The sequence below is a fragment of the Anolis carolinensis genome, unplaced genomic scaffold (genome assembly GCF_035594765.1).
Source record: "Anolis carolinensis isolate JA03-04 unplaced genomic scaffold, rAnoCar3.1.pri scaffold_8, whole genome shotgun sequence".
NCBI classification, from domain to species: Eukaryota; Metazoa; Chordata; class Lepidosauria; order Squamata; family Dactyloidae; genus Anolis; species Anolis carolinensis.
The window spans coordinates 27455906-27468940 of record NW_026943819.1 but is presented as its reverse complement, the minus strand read 5'-3'; the positions used below and the strand labels follow the sequence as shown (position 1 = coordinate 27468940).

Here is a 13035-nt window from a genome sequence, read left to right as displayed (position 1 = left end):
AAACAAAAATTAATTTCGTTTTTAGACTTGGGTCCTATTTCCAGATATCTCATGATATATAGGAAGCCTTCCAAACTGAAAAGACCCAAAACACAGAACGCTTTTGGCCCTATGCATTTCAGATAAGGAATACTCAACCTGTATTTTCACTTGGTAGCACAATAATAGTTACTTGCTGATTGTTCAGTCTTCATGTCAACTTTTCCTTCTTGCTCTTTTGAGAATGGTTTCTAATCCTGAAGAGGAGAAACTTCAGGGTGAGAACGCTGCCTTTGAAAAGTGTATGTTTTCCTGACTTGGCAGATTCAATATATTCAGTTTGAATAGCGTTGTCTATATCATGCTCAATGACATAACCAGGTCACTCCTTGGAAAGTCACCAAATCCCACTTCCTGTGACATTGCAAATGGTCATCCCTAATGCACTAGAGCCCTGAAACATCTTATCATCCCAAACCACACTCTCTGTCATGGTAATCCAGCAAATAAAATTTATTAAGAGAATAGTATATAAACAATAAGCAAATCTAAAAAGAAGAATCAAAGTTTAAAAAGTTATTTCCAAGATAGCCGAGAGTCCAAAATACTTTCAAATACAGTGTCAAGAGTCAGACCACAGATACAGTAGAGTCTTACTTCTCTAACATAAACGAGCCGGCAGAATGTTGGATAAGCGAATATGTTGGATAATAAAGGAGGGATTAAGGAAAAGCCTATTAAACATCAAATTAGGTTATGATTTTACAAATTAAGCACCAAAACATCATGTTATACAACAAATTCGACAGGAAAAGTAGTTCAATACGCAGTAATATTATGTAATAATTACTGTATTTACAAATTTAGCACCAAAATATCACATTGTCTACAAAAATGCGTTGGATAATCCAGAACGTTGGATAAGCGGATGTTGGATAAGTAAGACTCTACTGTATATCCATAAACATGATAGCATGAATCCAAGGCAGGCAACCTTTGCCACACATGAAACTAGAAACAGGGACAAACTTAGAAACTTGACTACATGAATCCAAAAACATAGAACCAGGAACGAGAGTTGTTCCCCTGAAAACAACATTGTTCTCACAAAGGATTGTACCAACAGGAAAGCATTTAAAAGGCCTCAACCCCTCCCATAACATCATTCCTCACACACCTGCTTTTCCTCTCCTTATCTCTAAGCCACTGGGAAAATCGAGTCTGTCTCTGTTGTATGCTCTGCCTCCGAAGTTCCAAGCACCTTGATCTGGACAAACATTCATCTCCCACATTTCTCTCAGTCTGCATTTCTGGCAGATTCTCATGAGAACTGATACCGCTTTCTCCAGTCTCATGGGAACTGCCAGGAGATTCCAAAACACATCTCTCAAGGCCACTTCCATCCTCCTCTAGGCCCTCTGAATCTATCCCAGCATCCCCTTCCTCATGTTCTGAGCACTCAGAATCTGACTGGGCTGTCAGAGTATTTGCAGCGCAGCAGTAGTTGGATGGAAACAGTGGAACGCAGAACAAAGAGACACTCAGAGACGTTGGTAAAACTATTTACAAAGTTTTACTGTATGCAGCAGTAATCAACACAAACAGACTTGCAGACAACAGACGAACACAGGACTGCTCTGTTCTCCAGCAGAACTTGACTTGAACTCTAGGCAGACAGAACTCAACTGAACAGAACTGAAATGATGCAATCCTTATCCACAAACACTTGTGTCTGGATACTCCCTAGTTCCAGCCACACATCAAGGTCATCATAGCTTCTTGGCAATTAACTCTTTCCACACTATGGTACATTCTGGATGATGCAATCAGTTGCAATACAAGCATGGCACAAATTGCATTTAAACACTATCAATACACAAATCCCACATTAACACGGGCTACAACAGTGCAATTTATCCAGGTTGACCCTCCAGGTCCAGTCCAATGGCTTCTACCACTCACTTTGTCCTTTGACAGCTTCAGGATTCCTCCTTGGATAGGTCTAACCTAGCACTCCATTTAGAAATAATAGAGACGATGGAAAAGACCAAATGTTATCTCCTTTCTCTTGTTTTCCTCTTTGCCAGAAAAATCCACAGACAGTGCGCCAGGCGGAAGAAGTACGTGCCCTCGAACATCTAAGCATGGATGTGGCAGTCAACTTCAGCAAAGGAGCCCAGCTCAGCTCCCACATCTATAATGTGTGTTCGGAGGCAAAAGAAGCCATCTACACCCGGGAAGAGGATGTAAAGTTCTGGTTGGAGAAAGGTAGGAGGCCCTGCTGCTTACCAGTGGAAGGTTTGCTAATAGGTTTGATGGACTTAAAAATGGACAGGGTTCCTGTTTCATTTATGGTGGTTGAGATGCTTATTGCCTGGTTGAATGACAACCAACAAGCAGCCCTCACCATTTCTCAATCTTGCGAGCAGCAGGAGCATTATCTTTTTATCACCTCTTCAGTCTGTGAAATCACCCAGGACTTCCCTAGAAGATGGCTTGGAAGTGACAAATAATTGCAAAATTGTTGACCAGACTATGAGACAGACAGCACATAACACCTGTCTGAGAAGTGCTGCTCTGGTTGGCAATCTCCTCCAGGTCTGCATTCAAGGTGATGATATTCAAACTGGCATGGAACCTGGATACTTGAAGGAGCAACTCTACCTAGATATATCTACCCAAGGTCTGAGATCTCTTGGGTCCTTGTTCTGTGTCCCATGTGGAGACTTGGGAGAGGGCCTTCTGCATTGGGAGCCAATGTTGTAGGAAGCTTGAAGGCTCAGTTGGTGCCAACATTGGCCTCTTAAGCTCCAAGTGAAAGCTTGGCTTTAAGATTATCACTTATTAAAGTGCTCTTAAGTCATTTCTATCTGAAAGTGATTCTAAAATAAGCCCATCACAGGGTTTTCTTGGCATTTGTTCTGATGGATCTTGCTCTTATCTTCCTCTGAGGCTGAGATAATGTAATACGCAAGATCACCCAATGCATCTCCTTAGCTGAGCAAGGATTTGAATCCTGGTCTCTTGGAGTCTTCGTCCAACATTGAACCTGCTACTCCATGTGGTCCATGTATCTTGTCTTTCAATGTGATGCGGCTGCTAAAAAAGCCAATGGGATTTTGGCCTGCATCAGTAAAGTATAGTGTCGAGATCCTTGGTCAGACCACACCTGGAATCACACTGTGTCCAATTCTGGGCACCGCAATTGAAGGGAGATGTTGACAAGCTGGAAAGCGTCCAGAGGAGGGAGACTCAAATGATCAAGGGTCTGGAGAACAAGCCCTATGAGGAGAGGCTTAAAGAACTAGGCATGTTTAGCCTGCAGAAGAGAAGGCTGAAAAGGGACATGATAGCCATGTATAAATATGTGAGGGGAAGTCATAGGGAGGAGGGAGGGAGCTTGTTTTCTGCTGTCCTGGAGACTAGGATGCGGAACTATGGCTTCAAACAATAGAAAAGGAGATTCCACCTGAACCTTAGGAAGAACTTCCTTACTGTGAGAGCTGTTCAGCAGTGGAACTCTCTGCCGTGGAGTGTGGTGCAGGCTCCTTCTTTGGAAGCCTTTAAGCAGAGGCTGGATGGACATCTGCCAAGGATGCTTTGAATACGATTTCCTGCTTCTTGGCAGAATAGGGTTGGACTGGGTGGTCCATGAGGTCTCTTCCTTTAGGAAACAATTGAAAACCTGGATGTTTGGGCTGGCCTTTGGAGAGACAGCTATTGGATGACCAGCCTCATTATAATTCTATTCTGAATGTTATTAGGTTCCTTTCATCGGGGTATTTTAATCTAATGATTTTATCTTATATTGCTGCTATAGCCCCCCCCTCCCACCTTTGAAGTTGGCTGAATTGCATTGGTGGTTGTTTGATATTATTACTGTTGTATAAACCTTTGTTTTAACTTCTGTTTTATCATCTTCTTGTGTTTTAAACTGTGTATATTGTTAATGTATTTGCGCTGTTACTTTTGTAACATTATGAGCCGCCCTGAGTCCGCACAGGGAGATGGTGGCGGGATATAAATAAAGTTATTATTATTATTATTATTATTATTATTATTATTATTATTATTATTGACACAACGACATTGTATGACACAGCAAACAAGATAGATATGCTTGATTTCGTTTCACAAAATCACAAGTCGAACACTTCCCAAGTGTCTAGGATGGTGTTATTATTATTATTATTGTAGTTGTTGTTATTTTATTGTATGACACAGCAAACAAGATAGATATGCTGGATTTCATATCACAAAATCACAAGTCGAACACTTCCCAAGTGTCTAGGACTGTGTGATGTATTTTCGGATGATGCGTGCAGATCCCAGCAGGGTGGCCTTTTGCAGTTGGCAGATCGTAATTTTGTCAATGTCTATTGTTTCCAAATGCCGGCTGAGATCTTTTGGCACGGCACCCAATGTGCCCATCACCACCGGGACCACCTGCACTGGTTTCTGCCAGAGTCTTTGAAGTTCAATCTTGAGGTCCTGATAGTGGCTGAGTTTTTCCTGTTGTTTTTCGTCAATGCGACTGTCACCTGGGATGGCGACATCAATGATCCAAACCTTGTTCTTTTCCACAACTGTGATGTCTGGTGTGTTGTGTTCCAGAACTTTGTCAGTCTGGATTCGGTATCTTTGCACAGTATCTTTGCGTGCTCATTTTCCAATACTTTTGCAGGTTTGTGATCCCACCAGTTCTTTGCTGCTGGGAGGTGGTACTTGAGGCATTATTATTATTATTATTATTATTATTATTATTATTATTATTATTATTCTAACTCGACTTTTCTATGATTCTATGAGGGGGGGTTTTTTTGGGGGGGGGGATGTAAACCATCTGGAGAGCCACCTCTATTGCATAGGAAGTTGGAGGATTACAAAACTAGGGGAGGATTTTGGTACAGCTTTTGACTTTCTCTGCCTTTTCTGTTCATTGCAGGAGTGGACGGCTCCATGTTTGAGGTCTTGCCCCAGTCCACCGACCTGCCCGACCTGCAGCGTTGCCGCCTGTGTGCCGATCGTTGGAAGCCATGCATCTGTAGCTACGGGCTGAGCATTGAGTGGTACCCCTGCATGCTCAAGTACTGCAAGAACCGCGATGCGGCCGGGAAGGTCTCCTCCTACAAGTGCGGCATCCGGAGTTGCCAGAAGGCCTACAGCTTTGACTACTACGTGCCGCAGAAGCAGCTGTGCCTTTGGGACGAAGAGACCTAGCAGGGAGCCTGAGCGGCCGTTTTGGTCCCGTTGGCGCTTCCCTTCCGCCTTCTTGTACAGGACGCTGGGTTGCGCTTTATTTACCGAGGTGGCTGCTCTGAAAAAGAAGGAAGGAGCAAAAGACCTGGAGGAGAGGAGAATGGGCACGACTCCATTATGTGAAGTTTTCGTGTGGTCTGCCGGTCTCCGAGTCTATGCAACTGGTGGCTCTCCCCAGACTTTTGGACACCAGCTTTATCCGCCTGTGAATTTTTTTATCAAAGAACAAAGTGACCTGTTAATGTGATGACAGTGTTCCATCATGAACTCAGTGGGCACTGCTGAAATGTCAGGACCAGCCCAAAATGTCTTTGCCCGCCAGTCGTCTTGACAGTCTGGATAACCAAAAAATCTCAATGTGACCCAATGCTGCTTCACTTAATATAGAAAACTAAGAAAATTGAAGGAATCTATTGGGTGAGATGGATAACACAATGCCTCTGAGTATAAGGTGTTTCATTGGATTCATCGGTGGAGGAATAGCAACTTTCGCCTAGATTTAAGCAGATGTGCTGGATGCCATCCAACCACTAAAGGGAGACAAAGAGTCAGGATACAATGGATCTTCCCCAGCAGAAGTACATGACTCTTGGGTATCATAGCTGGTATCAAGCTAGAAGAAAGGATCCTCTAAAATTATGTTATCTTGTCACGTAACTTTTTCAGGAAGATAAGAGAACAACCAGGATGAGTGAGGAATCTCTATTCTTCTGGTGCAACTGTTCTTCAATGCCAACACCATCAGACTCTATAAAAACAGTGCTTATTTATTTGAATGAATGCTTGTTGTGACCACTGCAGGATATAGCAGTTGTGACCGAACATAAAGTATCCCATAACCCATACTCCACGGGGGGGGGGGGGGGGGGGAACTGAGTCAGGAGCCCTGCCTCTTGGTTCTAACTGGTCCTCCCCAAAAGGAGAGTGTGCCAATCACACCCCAGTTTTACTGTCTTGTTTTCTGAGTTTTCTAACATGTTTTAGGAGGAAAATGTTGCCACTGAAAATCACAGAAGCCAAAATAGTGTTTCTGTGTCTGTGCCTGAAGATCTGTGCCAGAGTAGCTTACGTTCAGGACCAAGAAATTATAATGTCTATGCATTGTGTCCACATCAGACCCAAAATGTGATCAGATCAAACAGTGGCGATCCCTGGTAGATATACCCACCTTTTGACTTGAGTGAGGTATGAGAAGAGAGGAGAAGGTTTGATGGGACCTCGCCTTACTTCATGAATTGTGGAGGATTAAAGTTGATGAATTAGAAGGTTAATTCTTGTGGATTGCACCATTATGTGTATTAGCATTTGTAGATCCTCCAGAGTGATTCTATGATCAGCTCAGATGTTGACCACATTGCTCCAGAGGACCTAAAGAGTCCTAAAGAGAACATGTTCCCAAGCATTTGTAGATCCTCAAGAGTGATTCTATGGTCAGCTCAGATGTTGACCACATTGCTCCAGAGGACCTAAAAAGTCCTAAAGAGAACATGTTCCCAAGCATCTGTAGATCCTCCAGAGTAATTCTATGATCAGCTCAGATGTTGACCACCGTCCCTCCAGAGGACCTAAAAAGTCCTGAAGAGAACACTTTCCAAGTATTTGTAGATCCTCAAGAGTGATTCTACTATGATCAGCTCAGATGTTGACCACAGTCCCTCCAGAGGACCTAAAAAGTCCTAAAGAGAGCCTTTTCCCAAGTATTTGTAGACCCTCAAGAGTGATTCTATGATCTGCTCAGATGTTGACCACATTGTTCCAGAAGACCTAAAAAATCCTAAAGAGAACACTTTCCAAGCATTTGTAGATCCTCCAGAGTGATTCTATGACCAGCTCAGATTTTGGCCGGAGTTGCTCCAGAGGACTTAAAGATTCCTAAGGAGAACACTTTCCCAAGCATTTGTAGACCCTCCAGATCATCTATGGTCAACTTCCTTTGGACAATCACACTATGTAACACATTTTTTTGTTCCTAGATTATAAATGTCATTTCCTAATTGGTTCCATTATAAAAACATGGGAAAAGTTTATTAAACCAAGAACTTTATTTTTGTGGGACATGCTGCAGCAATGCTTTGCTATAGTTGTTCAATGAATATCTCGTTGAGTCTCAACCAACTGAACATAGCTTGTGGCAGCCACAAAAATGAACTTTCTGTAGTATAACAACTGCTTTCAACGTAAGTACTGCACAATTAAACAGGAAATAACATTTTCAAACCAGGAACAGAAAACTTTTCAAATGTTGTTACATAGGGTTATCTACGGGACTATATCCAGTTTCATTTATCCAACTAAATATGTCCTCTATAGGCATTTTGTAGCTCCTCCAGTGCAACTCTATGGTATTGTGTTGGAAGTATATCCTTTCAATAGAACTGAAATAAAAGTATCCATGCAATGGAAATGTATTTCCCATGGATACAAGGGTTGCACTGTACTTGCAGGGAGTCAGCAAATGAATTTTCCTATCCATGAAACACCTTTAAATATAAAGAATATTGGGAACTTACTTCCAAGTAAATATGCATAGGCAGATTTCAGGCATTTTTTAATTATTTCCAGGAGGACAATCACTGCCTTAATATTTCTGAGCGCTTGTTCATTTAGTATATACTATCTATGTGATATTGCCCAAAGAGGTTCAAATACATGAGAGCCTTTGTGGCACAGTTTTTTTTTTTAGTGCAACATAAGCACGAGTTCCAAATAGTACAGCTTCAAAGCCTGGCTGCTTCCTGCCTGGGGGAATCCTTTGTTGGGAGGTGTTAGCTGGCCCTGATTGTTTCCTAGACATTCCACAGATATATAAGCCTCACTTGCCTAGTTTCCAACAGGCCTCACAACCTCTGAGGATGCCTGCCATCGATGTGGGTGAAACGTCAGGAGAGAATGCTTCTGGAACATGGCCATACAGCCCAGAAAACTCACAGCAACGCAATATTTCCAATTTCTTCTTTCATACAGGAATGAAACAAGCAACGATTTCCATCTCTGCTCTGGGATCTCCTCCTCGTCCTTCCTCCGACCACAATGTGCCTTCTGTCTTTCCTCACTTGACGCTGGATATTTCAATCCATTGCCGCTGAAAACCTTTGGGCCTCGTTTCAAAACAAGGGTTGTATTTAATCGCAAGATTGCTCTTGTATGTCATCCTCCAGGGACAAAGAGGCAGATGGGGAGGAGGCTTGGTTTGCAACTATTATTTTCTGTTTTGTGAAGAAAAAAATACCAAGCCAAGTGAAGTGAATGAAATGCAAAACTTGAATGGAAATTATTTTTTAAATGAATTATTTATCATATGTTAAGGTGAATAAATTGAGAAATTTTTTGGAAAAAAGAGAAGCCTTTCCAGGTGTCTGTCTTTCCTAGAAAGGGACTAAGCAGAGGCATAATGAGATTTTGTACAAACAAGGTTTTGTTAGATGAGTGCTGCCAAATAATATAGTTGTGTAATTCCGTGATTGTTCATAAGAGGGCAATGTGCACCAAGCACATGAGCAAAGAAAGCTACAAGAATTGGAAATGCCATATCACACATCCCCTAATTCTACAGCATTGAGCAAGGGCAATTAAAGTGGTGCTAGGTAAAGTTAAGATTTTCTCCTGACATTAAGTCTAGTCTTGTCTCATTCTGGGAGTTGGTGCTCATCTCCATTTCTAAGCCAAAGAGCCAGCGTTGTCCATAGACACCTCCAAGGTTATGTGGCCAGCATGACTGCATGGAGCACCGTTACTTTCCTGCTGGAGCAGTACCTATTCATCTACTCACATTTGCATGTTTTCGAACTTCTAGATTGGCAGAAGCTGGGGCTAACAGCAGGAGCTCACCCCGCTCCTCGGATGTCAACAATTTCAGCAGCTCAGTGGTTTAATCCGCTGTGCCACCGTGGGCTCCATAGTGGTGTCAAACTGCATTCATTCTGCAGTGTAGATGAACCCTAAATGAGCTATTTAAAAGCTGGATTGTGGCATCTCGAGACTTCCAGGAACACCAATCTAGATTCCTTCCTTAATCAGAATGAGATTCCGAGTTTTTGGTTTTTTTTATCGTGTCAGACGCAAATTGGGAATATACTGCAAGTTGCTCCTGGTGTGAAACAATTGGCTTTCTACAGAGATATTGCCCAGGGGATGCTTGGATGTGTTACTATCCTGTTTGGAGGCTTCTCTCATGTCTCTGCAAACTAGAGCTGACAGACGGGAGCTCACCCCATCTCGTGGATTCGAACTGGCAAACTTCAGGTCAGCAACCCAACCTTCAGGTCAGCAGTTCAGCCGGCTCAAGGGTTTAACCCATTGAGCCACCGCAGCTCTACAAAATTAGAGACTGATTTGCACTCAAACAATGCACTTCCTTATCTAAGCTCGTCCAGTCAGAGAATTTCATAATATTAATAAATCTTAATGTCACTCCACAGGTCGAACTGCTTCCCATTGTACAATGGACTTATTTGGATGACAGCGGTCGAAGAGAAATTGCACATACAGCAATGTTTGTGCATTGTAATTGCATATCACACTTTGTAATAATGCATGGAACAATGGCATCCGGGCATTGACATTTGCATGGGGATAGTTATGCTACAATTATGTTGAATTGTAGCCTAGATCTGTCCGAAACCAGGTATGATACAAAGGGCTCCTTTTGTGCATGTTGGGCTAGATAGATGCATACACTGAAAATCTGATCTCTTTTTTCGACAGAGTTATGAGTTGGGTTGATACAGGGAACGCCATAGATGTAGCCTACCTGGATTTCAGTCAGGCCTTCGACAAAGTCCCCCACGACCTTCTGGCAAACAAACTAGTCAAATGTGGGCTAGACAAAACTACGGTTAGGTGGATCTGTAATTGGCTAAGCGAACGAACCCAAAGGGTGCTCACCAATGCGTCTTCATCATGGAAAGAAGTCACGAGTGGAGTGCCATCAGCAGGGCTCCGTCCTGCGTCCAATTCTGGGCACCTCAATTGGAGATGTTGACAAGCTGGAAAGTGTCCAGAGGAGGGCGACTAAAATGATCAAGGGTCTGGAGAACAAGCCCTATGAGGGGCGGCTTAAAGAGCTGGGCATATTTAGCCTGCAGAAGAGAAGGCTGAGAGAAGACATGATAGCCATGTACAAATACGTGAAGGGAAGTCATAGGGAGGAGGGAGCAAGCTTGTTTTCTGCGGCCCTGCAGACTAGGACACAAGGGAACAATGGCTTCAGACTCCAGGAAAGGAGATTCCACCTGAACATCAGAAAGAACTTCCTCACTGTGAGAAAGGCTGCTCAGCAGTGGAACTCTCCGCCCTGGACTGTGGTGGAGGCTCCTTCTTTGGAGGCTTTTAAGCAGAGGCTGGATGGCCATCTGTCGGGGGTGCTTTGAATGCGATTTCCTGCTTCTTGGCAGAATGGGGTTGGACTGGATGGCCCATGAGGTCTCTTCCAACTCTACTATTCTATGATTCTATGATTCGATGAAAATGAAAGGGATGTCACATTCTACTTGGTCAGGCCTACTGCAGGGTTTTGGAACACATATTTCCCAAATTTCCATGAATGTTTGCACAAATCTGCTCTTCTCAGTCTGGCTGTGGAGCCATAGGAATTTTCACTTTCTATGCTAGGTAAGGAACATTGCAAGTTGGACAGAGCGGAGGCATGAAACCTGCACTTTTGCACAGATAATGGGGAAAAAATTGGTGTGTGGCTCATTCACCTTTCTGAATTTATTTTATGTTTGCACTGTCTCATAATGGGCTTTGGCATTGGTTCTTGAGTGACAGCAGAGCAGAACTGAACTCCTCCCTCCCTTGCCAGGAGTCCAGTTTCAGCAAGGATTATCCGTGGGGAGATTTGCATAAAGCTGATGCAGCCAGCCAGATTTGCATAATTTGCATACATCTTAGGTCGCAGCCATCCTCGCTTCATGTCCATCGTATCATCAATCCCTCCACCTTTGTTCACCTCTCTCTTTTAATCCTCAACACAAAACCCTTGATGGATGGATGGATTGATGGATAGATTAGCACCACAAAACTACTGATATACCCACAAAGCTAATGGACTTTTTGAACTTTCTCAGATCCCTCCAGTCAGAGCTGTCACTATTACCTGGTTGCAATGACACATTGAATCACATGGTTTCATCTGCATGCACTACAACTCTTGCAACTCTTGTTTTTGTTGCTGGTGTTGGAGAAGGACGACTACAATGGTCGAAGATTTGGAAACCATGAACTTTTCTGAGAAGCAGCTTGGGAAGCTGGGTGTGTTTAGCTTGGAGAAAAGATGACTGAGGTGGGATGCAAGAGCCATGTTTACAAGGATGTCACATTGAGGAGGAGGTCAGCTTGTTTTCGGTTGCTCTAGAGGAGAGCTTTCTGAACTGTGTCGTGATGCATCAGTGTGTTGTTGGTATTATTATTATTATTATTATTATTATTATTGACACAATGACATAGCATGACACAGCAAACAAGATAGATATGTTGGATTTCATATCGCAAAATCACAAGTCGAACACTTCCCAAGCGTTTAGGACTGTGTGGTGTATTATTATTATTATTATTATTATTATTATTATTATTATTATTATTATTATTTATACACCACTGTATCTATCCCTCAGGAGACTCAAAGCAGCTTAACATAAAAACATCCATGTTGGTTGCAATGTGCAAGTGTGTCACGCAACTGTAACATGAAACAATTTATTGACATGCAATAAATCATATATTGTTGGGAAACAATATAAATGAAAGCTTTTCATGAGATATGTTAGGAGCCCCCAGTGGCGCAATGTGCCAGTGGCGCAATATGCCAGCAGGACTGCTGACCAAAAGGTCTGCGGTTCAAATCCAGGGAGCAGGGTGAGCTCCCATCTGTCAGCTCCAGCTTCCCATGCGGGGACATGAGAGGAGCCTCCCACAGGATGGTAAAACATCTGGGCTCCCTCTGGGCAACACCCTTGCAGACGGCCAATTCTCTCACACCAGAAGCAACTTGCAGTTTCTCAAGTTGCTCCTGACATGGGGGAAAATGTGATATGTTGCACGAGCATACATTTCAGTATTACAATGATGTATGTGTCCATATGTCTTATAAGAGGTTGACTGGGTTGCTGTGAGTCTTTCAGGCTGTATGGCCAGGTTCCAGAAGCTTTCTCTCCTGACTTTTCACCCACATCTGTGGCAGGTATCCTCAGAGGTTGTGAGTTGAATATGGTGCCGGAAAGTGTGCTAGAGCCTCCTTCTCTGGAGGTTCTTAAGCAGAGACTGGGTGGCCATCTTCTGGGAGTGCTTTGGTTGTGTGTTCCTGGCAGAAACTTCATTTTTTTTGGCCGGCCAGAATCCTAAAATAACACACAAAACAGCCCTTTTCCTATTCAAAGCAATACAGCTGAGAATTGCATATTTGGAATCAATTGGAGTAAACTTAGGAGGTGATGCAGATATTTGACCTGAACGGGGTCTTGTTAACAGATTATTTATTTTAAATTCTTTTGTACCGTGGGCTGTATGTCTATGTGTTAAATGTTTTGATACGGCCACTATATACCTTAGTGGGATTCGATGTGTTGTCGAAGGCTTTCATGGTGGAATCACAGGGTTGTTGTGTGTTTTCCGGGCCATATGGCCATGTCCCAGAAGCATTCTCTCCTGACGTTTCTCCCACATCTATGGCAGGCATCCTCAGAGGTTGTGAGTTGAATATGTAATGTAATGTAATGTAAACTTTTATTACGGTCAATGACCAGCTCATATCAAGGACACCCAGTCCCGTACATCCATATGAAATCCGAGAGGTTATAT

General features: G+C 43.0%; 1 protein-coding gene across 1 annotated transcript in view; it reads left to right on the top strand.

The window, feature by feature from the left end:
- oaf (out at first homolog) overlaps nt 1-8580 on the top strand; it is a 33921-nt gene extending 25341 nt beyond the window's left edge. Inside the window, exons 3-4 of the mRNA XM_003222799.3 lie at nt 2067-2247; nt 4925-8580. Coding sequence (XP_003222847.1) covers nt 2067-2247; nt 4925-5199 — 456 coding nt within the window. The 3' untranslated portion in view covers nt 5200-8580. The remainder of the gene's footprint in view (nt 1-2066; nt 2248-4924) is intronic.
- The last annotated feature ends 4455 nt before the right edge of the window (nt 8581-13035 follow it).